This window comes from Taurulus bubalis (assembly GCF_910589615.1).
Source record: "Taurulus bubalis genome assembly, chromosome: 7".
Classification (NCBI taxonomy): domain Eukaryota; kingdom Metazoa; phylum Chordata; class Actinopteri; order Perciformes; family Cottidae; genus Taurulus; species Taurulus bubalis.
In genome coordinates, this window is record NC_136595.1 from 25,446,810 (window position 1) to 25,464,198 (window position 17,389).

Genomic DNA, 17,389 nt, shown 5'->3' on the forward strand with positions numbered 1-17,389 from the left:
TTTCACATGTTAATTCAGCTTAAAGATTGTCAATATATTGTGTGTTTACTGTATAGACCTTATTCTTAATGTTTGTAAATATGCCTGTACGGTAATGTGATTACACTGTGTGGATTGATGTTCAGTAGAGTTGAATGTTTCTAATTAAATTGTGAATTAATCTGAAACTGTCTCATTTGCCGTGGATAGATGCTTAGAGGTAATAACTGCTCCCTAGTTACTCATCAGCTCTCTTCCAAATTCCATGCACTGATTTAAAATCAGACGCCACAAATTGAACTTTTTCAATTTTAACTCTGTAGTTGCTTTTTTATAGGGCAGGGTTAGAAGAGAGACAATTAAAAAAGCTGAAGAGCCTGAACGTTTTTTGGTCCCCGCCTCTATAAAGGTGTGTTGAGGTGGCGCTCGTTCACAAGTTACCTACACGGAAGGATCAAGGTAAAAAAAGAGCTACTTGTATTTCTAGTATTATTTTAATGCAGAATTCTGTTTTTTTTGTGCCAAAGTTGGTGATATTTTAGTAGTATGTTTTGTGTGGCCTAATTATGTGCATATTAATATTGCAACAGTATTTAATGCAGAATTATTTTTGGTGCTGTTGGTAATATTTTAGTGAGATTATTATTATTATTATTATTATTGAACTGCAAAATGACTGTAAATGGGGCGACTTAGGCTCAGTGGTTGGTATACCTGTCTTTCAATCAGAGGGTCGATGGTTCGAGCCCTGGCTCCGCTAATCCTGTGTCGTTGTGTCCTTGAGCAAGACACTTAACCCCTAATTGCTCCCCGTTGCTGTGTCTACGGTGTATAGAGCAAAAATGTGTGTCACTTTGGATTTGGAATATAAAAAAAAGGTTGTTTTCAAAGTGCAAAATATATAATTTTTACTTTGCAGATTTTCCTCTGATACAATTGAAGCACTGAATCGTTGTACATATTGCATTTTAAAGTTCCACTGTTCTTAAAGAAGTGTGAGATCTGATCTTCTGTCTACCTCGAGTAACTGAGAAAGGTTTATGACAGAACCAGAGTTTAGAGATCGATAAGTCGGTGCATTAGAGCTCAGTGACACTGCTTTATGCCGTAAGAAATTCTATAATCTAATGCAAGTTAGAGTGGGACATGTTGCGTTACGATATCTGATCTACTTTCTTTGTTTAGCTGTTGTTGCAAGACTCACTGGAGCATTGTTAATGTTGTGGGAATGAGACTGATCCTTACTAGTGCAAGCATGCAAACACATGATTTAAGTCGCATCCTATATCATCAGTGTGTTTTTTTACTTTTAATTCTTGGCAGAAGATGTTGAAATGGAGCTAACACCCTTAAAGATGCATTGAAGTTGCAGGTTTCAGAGGAAGAGAATGCACGCTCTAACCTGTATAATAACAAGTGGAATGCACATAAACGTAATAATGAACTGTCTCATATGGCAGTGGGCGTGACTGAGTGATATACTCAAGTCTGATGTAGCAATGAGTTTAAAAATATGAATGAAATGAAATGTGTCCCTTTCCCTGGTGCAGCTCCATCATGGTGCACAGAGTCGCGGTGATCGGGGCCGGCCCCTCTGGTCTGTCCAGCGTGAAGGCCTGTCTGGATGAGGGCATGCTGCCAACCTGCTTCGAAAGCAGCGATGACGTGGGCGGACTGTGGAAGTTCAAGGCAAGTCACCAATGCAGGGAAAGAACAAGAGATGCCCCCAAGCTAGTCAGGTCAAACAGGTTCAGAAGAAGGAATTAAGGTGCTGCCATATATTTACAGGGCTCTCAAGTGTCACGCATTGAGCGTGACTGTCACGCATTTCGGTCTTAAGTCACGCCCTCGAGCCACACATCGTATTTCTCACGCTGAAAAAAAACTCTAGGCTATTTAATGTGCCGCAGCGCACAAACATGACCTGGTCGCGCTGCCCTCACCATGGAGGAATCAAGCACGTCTCCCCCGAATCCCCTGGAGTTCTGCCGCGAGGTGCCACTCATCAGCCAATCAAAAAAAAGAAATAGCCAATCAGAAAAACGTATCTGTTGTATCTGGGTGAAATGTAATCCAGCAACCAATGGGGGGGGGGGGGGGGGGGGGGGATATGTCACTCTTACCTGTCTTAAAAACTTGAGAGCCCTGTATTTAAATATACAACTTTCTCTGCAGGAAGTGTCAGAGCCAAACAGGGCCAGCATCTACCGATCCCTCACCATCAACATCTCCAAGGAGATGATGTGCTACAGTGACTTCCCCATCCCTGCAGATTACCCCAACTACATGCACCACTCCAAAATCCTGACATACTTCAGGATGTATGTGGAACACTTTAAACTGCTGCAACACATTCGCTTCCAGGTAAAAAGATGTCTTTTTCTTTTGTAAATGCAGAGAGGGTGATGTGGTTCATCGAATATCTTCAACAAACTAATCTGCGTTTGTTTTTTATGTTTATTTCAGACCTCAGTGAAGAATATTAAACAAAGGCCGGATTTTTCTCTCTCTGGTCAGTGGGAAGTGGTGACAGAGAGTAAAGATGGACAGCAGGAGAGCCATGTCTTTGATGCAGTTATCTGCTGCTCTGGCCACTACACACACCCTAACCTGCCTCTCAAAGACTTCCCAGGTGAAGACATGAACAGATAAATATGAACAACAGCATAATTGGAGCAAACTTGAAGTTGCAGCTGCGACTGCCTTGTTACCTAGCTAGCTAGCTAGCTGAGCAAGGTGCTTTCTTACTCTATCACAAGAGTGTGTTGATGAAGCATTAAGTTGTTTAAATTTACCCATTTAGGGCTTGGCTAGTTAGCTAGCTAGCTTGCTAATCCTACCATGCTTTCATGCTACAGTTACGGAACATAAAAAGCCCCACATGACCTGCTGGGCTCAGTCTACTTTACTTTAACATTCAGCCGGGCGTTACTGTTTTAGCCAACAGCTAAATTTATTTGCAATAGTCGGGTATCAACCAGTAGAGAGGGCAGTCAAATACTTTGAACTCAAAGGTCAAAATATAGACCTGATCCATTAAAAACACTACTAAATTTAAATATGTAGTGGTTATCAGGTGAAGAAAGTGACGTAGCATCACGTGAAGTCAGTAACAATAACTAAACTTTTAATTTCACACGGGACACGCACACCAGTCCCCTAATCAAAAGCAGGGGCATTTCTAGGATTCAACCCAAGGGGAGTGGCATGTTTGCGCGCATACCCCCCCCTAAAATAAGCCTAACGACGCCCCTGATTAAGAGTCCTGTGTTTGTTTGACCCATCCACAACCAGTCCGCTCCCGCACTTAAAACTACGTCCATTGTTCTGAGTGTCTATTAACTCTAGGCCACCACTCAAAAATTGCATACCCATACTAAAAAGGGCATATTTCTGCAACCACAAATGATATCTGAATAATGTTGGTGTTATAGTAAAGGGAACACTTGTGAGAGTTATGTAGATATCAGTATATATGTAACTGGTTAAGAGTAAATGAAGATGGCACAGAGCAGAAATGATGTGATCTGTTAAACTCTCGCTAGGATTCGCTGATTAAAAAGTACCCCACATGACAAATCAAACTGAAATGGACCCAGAAATGCTATTTTGCGCATTACGGGAAGTAGCTTAAAACTAGCCAATTGTCTTTTTCAGCAAAAGTAAGTCATATTTATATTGGAGTTAGTTGAAGGCCTGGTGCGTCCTATTGCATAACAATAGAAACAACACAACGTATGAAGACAGGGTCAATATCACTATAAAGTGACTTTGGTCTCCTCATCAGAATCACTCAGTTATTATGAAAATGTAACAGAATAATGAAACTCTGAGGTGCTTTTATAAATGGCCAAACATTTAGACACATAGAAATACAATGATGAGTCTCTTACAATGTGTTTTCATTATTTTATACTGTTTTGTTTCATTGGCTGTACGTGATTTTTGGCATGTCCCACACTCTGCTCTGCTAACTACAGTGTGTGTAATATATGGTTAAATGATATTAAATCCCCCCAAAAAGTATATGGTTGTATTGTCCAAAACAAGTTATTTGATAAAATGAATCATTTTGATCATGTATATTCTATTTTCATAATCATATTGAACATTTTTCACGTGTCCCTGACATTGCTGTCCACCCTGTCATTATGGGGAAACTTCCCCTTTAAGAAAACCTCTGATATTTTCAGTGACATCACTACCACCAACCAATGTGTCTTTCTTCACTGAGGTGAAACAGTGGCATATTGCAGACTACGTATTTACACTTGTACACTTTTCATCCTATTAACGTGTGCAGTGTTATGTTGTCAAGCTTATCATGTCCACTCTGTCATAGAGAAATATCAATCAATATAAAAACCTTTCAGAAATTCGAAAACTATTTGTTAAACAGTACACAGTCACCTTGCTAACTGAATCATGTTGCTAACTGAAGGTCCATCATGTGCTCATTAAATGCTAATATTAGCCAAAAATGTCCACTCTGTCATTGTTTACCCTGTCAGCAAGTTATTCATTGCAGGGTGGACATTATTTGCATAATTTAGTTATCCAAATACTTTACCCATCAAATAAAATATGTTGTTGAGAAAGGGACTTAATATCTTTCTGAAAATGTACAATTTATAATCACTATGTAATTACAATGTATTTACTCTACTGTAAATGTGTCCATGACAGGGTAGACATATGTGGCTGTTTGCAAGTACATTGTCATCATGCAGTTAATTTATAAAAAAGTGTGGGAGCTTGACCAACATGCATTTCTAACAGCATAACATCTACGTAATACAATGCATATGAAGTTCAATGGAAAATCTTGGTTTTTTAGGGGGAAATGGGAAGTCCCAAAGGCACCATATAGTGATATTGACCCACATCATGTTGGTGTGTTGCAGGAATTGAGACATTTGAAGGGAAATACTTCCACAGCTGGGACTACAAGGGGCCTGAGGACATGTCCGGGAAAAGAGTGGTGGTCATCGGCATCGGTAACTCAGGAAGCGACATCGCTGTGGAGAGCAGCAGACTGGCAGAGCAGGTCGGGTGAAGTCTTTCCTTATTGCTCTTTTCTCTTTCCTTCTTTGAGATGATTCACGCATGTTGATCCGTCTGACTGTCGCTTTCCTTCTGCAGGTGTATATGAGCACTCGTAGTGGTGCCTGGATCGTCCGCCAGGTCTCTGACAATGGCCTGCCTCTTGACATGAAGTACAACACGCGCTTTGTCCACATCCTCTTCCAGCTGTTGCCTATGAAAGTCCTTAACTGGGTTGGCGAGAATAAACTCAATGCCATGTATGACCACAGCATGTATGCCCTCAAACCCAAACACAGGTTGGTGCTGTAAGGACCAAGTGTGCAGGAAATAAACAACTTGATGAAGAATAATGCATTGAATCCGTGGATGCACAGTACTTATTTGACCGTAACTACCTTGTTATCCCTTCTTCTTTCTTCTGCTGCCCCCTCAGATTCTTCAGTCAGATCCCGGTGATCAACGATGATCTACCTTTTAAGATTCTGTCCGGGTCGGTCATCCTCAAACCAAACGTGAAGGAGATCCGTGGCTCCACCGTGGTGTTTGATGATGGCAGCACTGAGGAAAAGGTTCGAGAACTTTGTTTCCAACAATCCCGTCTTTTCTGTTTTGTGTCCAGTACAATCAAAGCTTTAACCTCCATCTCATCCTTTCCTCATGACAGGTAGATACAATCGTGTTCGCCACAGGATACAACTATGATTTCCCCTACATGCCAAGCAGTGCTGTGTACAAGTCTGGGCACCGTGTGGGCTTGTACAAGCACATCTTTCCTCCCAACCTGGAGCATCCCACTCTGGCTGTCGTGGGTTTCATCCATGCCTTCGGAGCCGTCATGCCCCATGCTGAAATGCAGGCTCGCTGGGTTGCAAGTGTCTTCAAAGGTGAGGCTGCGTGTCCAGTTCATCACCTGCCACTGGTCTCGAGTCTCAGTCTTTACCTCCATCTGTCTTTTGCTCTTCAGAACATAAAAAGCTGCCTTCCAACCGGGCCATGATGAAGGCGGTTGACAAGGACACCAAGGACATGGAGAACAAGTAACAGTTTTTGTCCCTTTTGATTTGGCACATTGTTGTACTTTGAACCTGTTGAAGCAACTTGTAAATTCCGGATGTGTCCGCAGCTACATTTTGTCGAAGTTGGTGCCGCTGGAGGTGGACTATATTTCCTACATGGATGACATAGCAGGAGAGGTTGGGGTGCGGCCAAGTCTCCTCTGGCTCTTCTTCACAGACTACCCGCTGTTTCAGAGGGTTCTGTGGGGACCTGTCACAGCCTACCAGTACCGCTTGAAGGGACCAGGGAAATGGGAGGGAGCCCGCAGAGCAATCTTCACCCAGTTTGACCGCATGTTCCAGCCCTTACAAACAAGAAAGGTTCGGAAATGTTTCTTCGACATTCTATCAGCAGTATAGTGACCGTATACTGACCCTGTCCCTGAGTCAAACCCCAACATAACCTTTTCCCTTCCCGTCTTTTCCAGCTGGAGGCAGAAGAGGCCTCCGTCTTTGGCCTCCTGATCAAGCTGAGCCTCGCCGTCATGGCCGGAGGAGCTGCCGTCTACTACGTCCACGTGCGCAACCCGACCACCATCCCCACCCTGCTGTCCAACCTCCGTCCACAAACAGTCTGGACGTGCTGCATTGATCAGACGATGTGAATCTAGTTCCCTTTAGAAATATAGTTCCTTCTGTTTGGGTTGTGATTATGGGAATGCTTTTATGGGTCACTGTCTGAGCTGATAGGTAAAGCTAGAGGTATTAATGTATCAGCAGAGCCTGGGCTACAAGAATATGTTGCGTTAAGCGTTTGTACATGCTCCAAACACACCTCAAACACCAACGTTATTAATGACCCAATATCAATATTAATGACTTGGAAAAATTCCGATCACTCTGCATCTTTGTGGCTCGTGTTGTTGTTAGCTTCATGCTAGAGACGGAGGCAATAGCTTTCTAGAAAGAAGACAACCTGCAGATTCACCAGATATTTTTCAGTTGCTGTGGTCAGTTATAGTTGACTAACGTGTGTAAACTTGTTGTAAACTTATGGAAAGCTGATCACAAAAGTCCCACTGCTCCTTTGCTGCATCTATTGGTTAATGGAGCCAAACCAACCACTCAGATATTAGTAAAACATAGCATTTTCGCTCTGGCATATGTATGATTGGTTGAATCAACAAGGTCAAAATAAAATACATGAACCTGAAATCAGCCATCATTAGTTAATTATACACACCTGTGCTTTTCCCACTGTGACTGTCATGGTCTGGGATTTTTGTGTTTAATCTGTTTCCTGTTGGTTTTTTGCCAGTTCGGCCCAATCTGTTCAATATCAATATTTCTGTCTGCAATAATGTTGATTAAAACGTCCGGTTATATTGAGCGATTTAATGAATTAACTAGCTTGTTTTTTTCTTCCTGGTGATTCTTGTTATTGAGAATGAGAATTTGTTCAGTGACAGTTTGCTATATTTGCTGTTCATTTTATTTCGTATTCTTTTTACTTACTTGTTACTTGTTCGAGATAAATAAATACACATAATATTAAATGAAAGGAAAGGATTGTCACTGTCTGTTCATACGCATCCACATGAATCAGACCATTAGTTTATGACTATGAAAATAAATGTCAAACCTGTCGTTTGTTTTCATTGACGGCCGAATGTATGCGTCACTTTTAAATTCTGCCGAAAGGAATTATGGGGTGGCCTTATCTTCTTTCCCATGCTACCACAGCTAACAAAGGATGCATTGACACACCTTTCCTTAGCATTTAGATCATTTGAACAGCTCTCATCATGACGGCCACTTCGATACTTCCGGGTCGGTGCACTCAGTTAGGAACCTTCTTCAGTAAAAGGACTTTTCGACCGCAGCCTGGGATTGGGCCTTAAACGCCCCATGGGTCATGTTTGTTTTACTTCCTGGTTTTTGGTGCATTCCCTCCGTTTTTACCACACCTGGGTTTGATTAGTTCATTAGTCCCTTGTGTATTTAGTCCCAGACCCTCTACTTGTTTTAGGAAGTCCAGTGTGTCACAGAGTTAGTGTCCCAATGTTTTGAGTTCCTGGTTTTGTTTGTTTTTCAGAGTTGCGTGTCTGTTTTTTATGGAAGCCCGTTCCCGCCCTCATGAGCCAGCCACCCCATTATGACTTTTTTTTTATGGTGGAAACAGGCTTCCATAGTTTGGACTGGGTTAAAGTCTTATGTCATTAACTTAAAGCCCCGCCCACTGCAACAACTGATATGAAGCAGCAGTCATGTGAATTTAAAGGCTGTTCAGCATTTGATCGGAGCTGCTCAGGACTTGAAACCGGCACACTGCAGAAGGTGAGAGCAATTTTTACGACTTCAACCATAAAAGTAGTATAATGTAATCAACGTAACAATAAAGAGATCGACTTACTTTTTTTTCTCGACGGTGCCAAAAAAAATGTCTTATGAACTGCACAATAGATGTTACGTATACATTTAAACTGATCAACTTCATGAATGTAACTCTGATGAAAAGAAACCTCAGTTTTGCTGTGTGCTGGAGTGTAGGAGGAGTTGAACCCTTGCACGCTGCTGCACGTTGGAGTGGTTTGAACCTTCAGTTAGTAAAATGCTCCTTCAGTTCAGTACAGTTCTACTCTTGAGTAGCGTCCTAATGAAGTAGTCTCCTTTTTTGAGTTTTGCTTTTTGCACGCCAACAAAATCTAAATAAAATCTTAGTCAAGTGCAGAGCTGGAAAGATCATCACGTGTTGATGATGTTTTATGATACTCAGATAATATTTGCAGCATTGCATATAATTGTACATCTGTCTGAGCCCTCTCCAGACAGAAGCAGAGTCACTTACTGAGAGCTGTTGTTGCAGTTTCTCAGAGTACAGTCGTTTAGCATCTCTCACCGCCTTGCTAAACCTGTATTTTGACTGTGCAAGTCCTTGTCTCCACTCCTAAATGCTTGATCCTTTTGCAGCCTTAGCTTTCTGAGTTCTGCTGTAAACCAGGGTTAGTCATTGTTGTAACTCACCCTGGAGCTGGTTGGAAGACAGCTGTCCTCACAGAAGCTGATGGAGGAAGTTACAGCCTCTGTGTGCTGTTGATGCTGAGACGTCTTTTTGATCCACGGAGATCACCAAATTGTCTCTTCAATGTGTGTAAGTGTGCATTGTTTTGTGTTTTTTATCGTAAATTAGTGTGCTTGTTCGTCTCCGCCAACATGGATTTCGCACACCTCTGCCAGGCATATCTCTTTCCAACGTGCGCTCACTATCCAAAAATCCGGTTGAACTTCAGCTACTGGTGGGGGAAAAACTTTTCTTTGTCTGACGTTCTGTGCTTCACCGAGACTTGGCACTGTGAAATGATCTGGATACCTCCAGTCACAAGTCCGTCAAGCTCCTGAAGTTCGCGGATGACACCACCCTGATTGGACTCATCTCTGGTGGGGATGAGTCCGCCTACCGGTGGGAGCTCAACGCTCTAAAGACAGTGGAGATGGTTGTGGATTTCCATAAAAACGCAGCTACTCCATCATCAAAAAGGCTTAGCAGAGGATGTTCTTCCTGAGGCAGCTGAAGAAGTTCAACCCTGCCAAAGCCCATGATGGTGCACTTCTACCCTGCCATCCTCGAGTCCATCCTCTGCTCCTCCATCAGCGTCTGGTACGCTTCAGCCAACGCCAAGGACAAGCGCAGCCTCCAGGACTCTGAGGCAGGCAAGAAAGATTGTAGCCAACCCATCTCACCATCTCACAAACTGAGTCCCTTCCCTCTGGCAGGAGGCTGACAAGTTTTTTTTTTTTTTTTTTTTTAAGCACCACAACCTGATTCCATCTATTCCATTCTATTTTGAAAGAAGAACGCCATTCATATGGCTGATGCCTCCAGCAGCTCACACCAGAATAATTTAGATTGATAAATAGCAATATAAACAAATAAAATGCATTTTTGTTTTAGGCTGAACGGACCCTTTTTTTTTTTTTACATTGGAGAGAAATTACTGCTTATATTCAGTGGGTGGAAAACCAAGAAAGTAAACCCGGAAGCTCTAAAACTAAAATCTCATTGGACTGAATAGGTGCCATCTCGGGGTTTGGCATCCAGTTCTTGTAAAAAAAAAAAAAAGTTTAAAAAAGAAAAGCTGATCACTATTGGTCTTGTTTTCTCAGTGCTTGGCAATGGTGCGACGCGTGGCGGTGGTTGGAGCCGGCAATTCTGGTCTGGTTTGTATCAAGACCTGTGTTGCCGAAGGCCTGGAGCCCGTCTGCTTTGAAAGCAGTGATGACATTGGCGGCCTGTGGAAATATAAGGTGAGTGAGGCCCCGGTTTAAAACGAGTACCCCACATAATAATCATGTTGCCAGTTGCCACTAGGGGGGTGATCTTATTGCCGTTGTGTCTCGTTTCCCTTCAGGAGTCGCCTGAGCCAGAGCGATCCAGCATCTATCGCTCCTTGGTGGTCAACACCTCCAAAGAGATGATGTGTTTCAGCGATTTCCCCATGCCTGCCGACTATCCAAACTACATGCACAACTCCCAGCTGCTGCAGTACTTCCGGCTCTACGCCGACCACTTTGACCTGCTCCGATGCATTCGTTTCCAGGTCCTCGAGCCTCAAGCGTCTCATGCCTTCTTCACGAGTTTGTGTAGAGTCCAAGTTGATTTAACGTATGTTTTTGTGTTCATTTAAACTCCCTTCAGACCACAGTGAGGAGTGTTACACAGAGGCCTGATTTCTCGGTGTCCGGTCAGTGGGACATAGTGACCACGAACGGGGAAGGAGAGGAGGAGAGTCACGTGTTTGATGCCGTTCTGGTGTGCTCGGGCCACTACACCAAACCAGTCTTACCCTTGTCAGACTTTCCAGGTCAGTAAATTCGATTGACGGAGGAGGAAAGTGGGTCGATTTTACTTTACATCTGCACATTCTTTGCGAAGACCTCTTGCAATTTGCTTTGATCCGACATGCAACATCTGCATCTCTCCAGGAAACGAGAAGTTTTCTGGCAGGTGTCTTCACAGCCTGGAATATAGAGACGCAGATGCCTACAGAGGAAAGAGGGCGGTGGTGGTTGGCATCGGCAATTCTGGAGGAGATATTGCAGTGGAGCTCAGTCGATCTGCAGAGAAGGTAAACTCTTGGTTGTACTCTCCGTAAGGACGTTTGCAAAGACGATAGCTGATGTAGAATAGTGACACGGAACATTTGGATCTTTCTTACTGGTGCAGTTTTCTCCTCGCGGCAAACTGTCATTCTCAAAGATCTAAATGTTCTGTGTAGTTAGAAAATTTTGGATGTGACACGACAGCCGAAAAACCTGCCACACAAGCGTGGATCACACTAAAGAAAGAAGAATTGAAAAGCCATTGAACCAGGGTCCCGGAGACGGAGGAGAACAATGGGCTTTGTGAAGGAAGCGATATAAGAACTTTTTTGTTTGCATCCAATCCGATTTTGTTTTCATTTCATTAGCAGGGCTCTCAAGTGTCACGCATTGAGCGTGACTGTCACGCATTTCGGTCTTAAGTCACGCCCTCCCGCCACACATCGTATTTCTCAAGCTGAAAAAAAACTCTAGGCTATTTAATGTGCCGCAGCGCGCAAACATGACCTGGTCGCGCTGCCCTCACCATGGAGGAATCAAGCACGTCTCCCCCGAATCCCCTGGAGTTCTGCCGCGAGGTGCCACTCATCAGCCAATCAAAAAAAAGAAATGGGGGCTATACGAATGGCGCGGCCGGGGAGGAGGATGATATGTCACTCTTACCTGTCTTAAAAACTTGAGAGCCCTGCATTAGTACCCGTTCATTTCTGGGATTCACCAATGTTTTTCTTATTTCGGCTCTTTTCTTTGGTAAGAAGACATTTTACGAGTGTTGGAGAAAAAAACATCTTGTTTTCATAGTTCACAAAAACAACATTGAAAAAATGCATTGATATCATGTAATCAAATTCCGATCATAATGTTTTTTTTAGTTGGATTATTAATTTCATGGGCTAAAGAAATACGATCCCACTGTTCCCAATTAAGACTTTAAAAAGTTCTTCTGCTTTCGGCCTTTTTTTGGTGGCATCTCTCGCAATTCTTGGGCAGGTTGTTGTTGCCCAAGAATTAAATATGGGCAATATGTAGCGTCTGGAGGGCGTTACCTATGCTCATAATAATCAGCCACATGCCTCAAATGCGTGATAAAGTGGGATTCAGCACACCTGGGGAGAGCAGATGTGGAAGGTTAAGAACGTTTTGTGCATCTGGAGTCGACATTTCTTTTTCTCTGAACAGAAAAACTAAAAATGTAGGATGCTGCTCTTGTTACGCCCACAGAAGATGGTACCGTCTGTTCACATTGCGTGTTTTTACTCTCTCTGGCAGACATTTCTCAGCACACGCCAGGGGTCCTGGGTGATCGGCCGGATGTCCAGTAATGGTCTTCCCTTGGACATGACCATGATCACCAGACTCAACAACACCCTCATGCTGCTTCTTCCCAAGTCGCTGCTCAACTGGGCAGTGGAGCGAGGACTCAACAGCAAATATGACCACAGGCTGTACGGCCTGAAGCCCAAACAGAGGTGACACATTTTTAACCATTGTCCCCTTCTGCCTTGTGATTCCAGAGTAGACGGTTAATACGATAAACCAATAGAAAATCAACCTATTTTTAGGATCTTTCCTCAAATGTCATACCCAAACGATCTCTGCAACCATCAGGGCTATTTGAATAATTTGGGTGTTATAATAAAAGTTACAGATGTGAGATAGTGTTCAGAAGTGTAAATATCTGTCTATATGTTACTGGTTAAGAGTAAATGAAGATGACACACAGAAAAAAATGAAAAGGTTTCAGGTCCGCTTAGAAAAAAATCACTTTTGGGATGATTATTTCTTTGAAATGATGCAGCTGTAAGGTAAGAGAGGTCCCAAAAATTTGCATTGGGGCCCATTTGCGCACATCTGTGACATTTACATTTTTTGTATATTACTTATGGTGTTCAATGCATCCAAATACATCAGTTTTGGGCTTTTTTTCATAAAACAAGCTATGATTTACAATTTTATATATCAATCACTCAGTCTGCCCCCCGGGGTGAGGGGGTTGGTTTTTAAAAGGTTAATACAAATGTAATCAATTTAAAATATACTAAAGAATCTTGTCTGAAGTCAGCAAGCAGTCACGCCGCAACCACAAGAGGTTCTCGATCAAGTCTCATAACTGGGCGATAAATTATTAGGCAGTTTACTGCAGCAGAATGCAAGATTAGCCGTGGATGCACAGAGGTACACACACACACACACTTCTGGCAGAGAGAATAGACATTTCAATTTCATTATAGGATTTCATGCATTTATTTAAGTTCATATTTAAAATGTAAAATTCATGCGCTGGAAACCTCATTAATGACTGTGAAAAAACAAAGCTTTTTTTTTTTGCCAAGACTGCTCTCGAACACTTATGAGCAAAAATAAGAAAATCCCAGAAATCAATGACTATTAACAAAATAAGAAAAAATTAAGGATACAAACAAAAAACAGGAGAACATTTTGTTTAAATGTTTCTTCCAATATTTGTATTGACTCCCATCGTTTCCTTTTGCTTTCAGAGTTTTGGACCAAAGGCCGTTGATCAACGATGACCTTCCTGGTCGAATCCTTCAGGGAGCACTCGTAATGAAAGCCAACCTGAAAGGATTCACGGCCTCCGGGGTCGTGTTTGAAGATGGCACTGTGGAGGAGAACATCGACGCTGTGGTCTTCTGTACTGGTTATAATGGAAACTTCCCATTCCTGCCTCCAGCTATATCTGAGGGGCCTCGCAAAGAGCTGACGTTGTACAAGTGAGTGAGTGAAAGATGGAGTTTTGTAAATCTGTTGCCAATCTTTACTTCAGTAAATTAGTTATTTAATTGTGTATTGTGGAGTTACAATAAGTAACTCCACAATACACAATTAAATAACTCTACATTACACAATTAAAAACTGATTTACTGAAGGTAAGATGAGGAGAACCTTTTTCCCCCAAAAAGTCAAACTATTTTTGACAAATAAACAATTTCAGTCTTTTGATCAATATCAAATTGTAAGTTTTAAATCAACATGTTATACAGTTTTTTTTTTTTAATGAAGCCAAAATTGAATGTGTGATGTCCAATAATAACTACTTATTGAACTAATAAGTCTGACACAAAGGAGAATGGAGCTTGTATGTGTTTTGCCTATTCTGCTGTATGTGTGTGTATGTGTATGTGTGTGTGTGTGTGTGTGTGTGTGTGTGTGTGTGACTTTTTTAAATTCCAGGTCACTGTTTCCTCCTTCTCTCTCTCAACCCACACTGGCCGTTCTGGGTGTTTTCCAGACTAAAGGACCGATCATGCCCATAGTAGAAATGCAGGCGCGCTGGGCTGTGAAGGTCTTTGCCGGTAAACAGATTTAAATGTCCACAAACTCTCAGTAAAAATAAGCAAAATGTGTCAATGTGTTGCGTTTTTATCTTTAAAGGTTTGAGCCGTCTGCCACCGAAGGAGAAAATGCTGGAGGTCATTGAGAGTGAGAGGAAGAGAAACATGAAAAGGTAGACATCATTCATTCATTCATTCATTTATGTTTAACCTTTAAAATAAAAAAGCACCATTTTGGTTCAAAACTATGGAAGCCCGTTTCCGCACAAAAAACGCGATTTTAAAAAGTCATAATAATGAGTTAAAAAGTCATAATAATGAGATAAAAAGTCATAATAATGAGATAAAAAGTCATAATAATGAGATAGAAAGTCAAAATTATGAGAATTTGTGGCAGAAACGGGCTTCCATACATTCTGTTAAAAAAAAAAAGCATTTGAAGGAGTCTTCTTGTCTTCCTCAGCTATCCCTGCCCACGAAAGGCAGCTCTCCAGGTAGATTACATCCCTTACCTAGATTTCATGGCTGAGGAGGTGAGTTCAGTTCAGCTTCAGTTCCATTTGTACTGTATTTGTAAGACACAACCATCATGACAGATTTCCACTCGCAGGTCGGGGTGCGACCCAACATCCTGAGACTTCTACTGAGAGACCCTGTGCTCTGGGTCAGGGTCTTCTTGGGTCCCCTCACGCCTTATCAGTATCGTCTCACGGGGCCCGGACAGTGGGCCGGAGCCCGTCAGGCCATCCTCACCCAGTGGGAGCGGGTGGCTCGGCCCTTCAGAACCCGGGCGGTGCCGGAACCGGAGAGCCGCCCCTCTGCGCTCTCGTCCCGCTGGCTGCTCGTATCTGCAGGAGCGGTTACGATGGCCGTCGCTCTGTCTAAAAGCGATCTTGTTCCAGTGCTGCAGGGTGCAGCTCAGCTTCTGGACAAGAGCAAGAGCTTCCTGGGGGACTTCAGTGTGCGGTCACGATAACGTGATAACAAAATCTGGGTCCAGTTTTTTGTAACGTAGGATCTAAAATTCTATATGTTGCAATGTGATGTAAAATGGACGGTTTCCCCTCAAAATGAACTTCTGTCTCCACAGGAAGTTATAGGTTTAGGAAACCAAACCACGTACCGGTAGTTGGGTTTAGAAGATGGTTGACGTTAACTTGACCAACGACACACATGACTAGCGAGTGACAAAATGTCCGTGTTCACTTTTAGTTTCACACAGGACAATAAGAGCGGTCTCCAGCATGAAAGTCCTGTGTTTGTTATACCCGTCTACCGCCACTCCCGCTAAAATTGGAGTTAGTTGAAAGTGCAGAGTTTGGATGTGAGTATTTGGGAAGTTATGGACTGTAATAAAGTCTTTCTATTTTGAGTTTGGCATGCAGAGAAATTGAAATTGGTGTACAAATGTGGTATGTATGTATATATGTAATAATATGAGGTTATAACATTGTGAATTACATGTGGCTTTAAATCAAAGAATGCTTGTGGTGATTGAAAAGAACACAGTTGCACTTACAAGGTACTGTGATTGTTAAAAGACATGTTTTGCAGATTGAGCTGATTTGTTTCATGTTGTTGGCCAGGAAAAAAAGTGAGGGCACTTTGAGTTGCAGCAGCTCTAATACTACGGGTCACAAAGGGGCAGATGACTGAAAAAAATAAAGTTCATCTGCTTTACTTTCAAGCCCTAATTTATATGCAAATGCTTCATTCAAACCAAATGTACCCATCATACGCACTCTGGTTTGAGTGTTTTTATTTTGTGACTGTTTTTATTAAGTGACTGAGATTTTCAACACTAGTTTCTATTGACAACGAAATTCCTTTTTTGTATTTTGACATATTTAAGCTGCAACATTTGGGGAATAATTAAGTTCTTCATCGTGCTTAATTTCTTCCAGAACACTACGAAATATGCATGAGAAAAAACTCTACTCACTGTATTGTTTAATCCATAACTTCACTGAACTTTTTGACTTATTCTTATATGGATAGGCTGTATCTATATTGAAGAATATGACTGACTGATCTATACAACATTATTGTAGCATTCAATAGATAATGTGTCATTTGCAACCAAACATATATGACATGATTTAAAGATGTTTTTCTTTCTTTTTGAAGTCACACACTTATAGAACTGTCAATGAATGTGTTTTAATGTAAATCTTGTCTCTAGTAGTTTTTTAATATTTAAATTGGTTGTACATTCTCACATTGTCACTCAAAAAACTTTTGTAATCCCCTTTTTTATGATGTCTTTAAAGAGAGCAGCTTTAGTCCGGGCGACAAAGTAAAGCTGTGAACATATTCTAAATGGAACATCCACTTAAATGGATATGGACTTTTTTAAGGTGAGCCTTTCTGTTAGGTGGCTAAAATGTAACTACTACTATAATATATTCTACTGTAGGTAATACACAGACTAAAACGCATCTGAACTATCCCTTTAAACATTTACAGCAGTGAAAAACTTCTGTTCTACTACACTTTTACTTAATTTAGGATCAAAATGCAGGACTTTTACTTGGAGTATTTTCACGCAAGGGTATTATTACTTTTATTTAAGTAAAGCAGTGGCGAAGGAATGTCACAGTGTGGGTGGGCACAGAGAACATCAAACCAATCGTAGCTCAAAAGTGTATGTTGTCGAAAATAGGCCATTCCAACTGTACCTTAAGTGTCTTGTTTGGTGGGTTTGGCAAACAAATAAGGGAAATATCAGAACCCACACTGTACTGGTGCGGTGTGTGAAACCAGGCTTTTCCCCGGCTCTCCCCAAGTTGCACATTCTTCTCTCGAGGTTTTGTCTGTTGAAACTGATTTCAGCATTTCAACATTGCCGTACCGTGGCTTTGGCTGGAACCACGCTAAAGCAGAGAACCTACACCTGCTGCTCAGTTTTATAATACGTGCCGAACCGAAAAGCCTCGCACCGAACGGTTCAATACAAATTTGTGTATTGTTACACCC

The 17,389-nt window shown here is 42.0% G+C and overlaps 2 protein-coding genes across 2 annotated transcripts; both read left to right on the top strand.

The window, feature by feature from the left end:
• Positions 1 to 1,533: 1,533 nt before the first annotated feature.
• On the top strand, positions 1,534 to 6,685 carry LOC306738909 (flavin-containing monooxygenase 5-like; the record flags this gene model as incomplete). The annotated part of the gene is made up of 10 exons (XM_079220837.1): positions 1,534 to 1,668; positions 2,155 to 2,343; positions 2,446 to 2,611; positions 4,884 to 5,026; positions 5,122 to 5,321; positions 5,459 to 5,594; positions 5,690 to 5,909; positions 5,990 to 6,062; positions 6,149 to 6,401; positions 6,509 to 6,685. The coding sequence occupies exons 1-10, from the start codon at positions 1,537 to 1,539 to the stop codon at positions 6,683 to 6,685; spliced, it is 1,689 nt and encodes a 562-aa protein (XP_079076963.1). The 5' UTR covers positions 1,534 to 1,536.
• A 3,508-nt stretch (positions 6,686 to 10,193) lies between these two features.
• On the top strand, positions 10,194 to 15,389 carry LOC306738910 (flavin-containing monooxygenase 5-like; the record flags this gene model as incomplete). The annotated part of the gene is made up of 10 exons (XM_079220838.1): positions 10,194 to 10,325; positions 10,430 to 10,618; positions 10,717 to 10,882; positions 11,004 to 11,146; positions 12,390 to 12,589; positions 13,619 to 13,852; positions 14,313 to 14,434; positions 14,514 to 14,586; positions 14,877 to 14,946; positions 15,024 to 15,389. 10 exons carry the CDS (start codon positions 10,194 to 10,196, stop codon positions 15,387 to 15,389), a joined length of 1,695 nt encoding a protein of 564 aa, XP_079076964.1.
• Between the last annotated feature and the right edge of the window lie 2,000 nt (positions 15,390 to 17,389).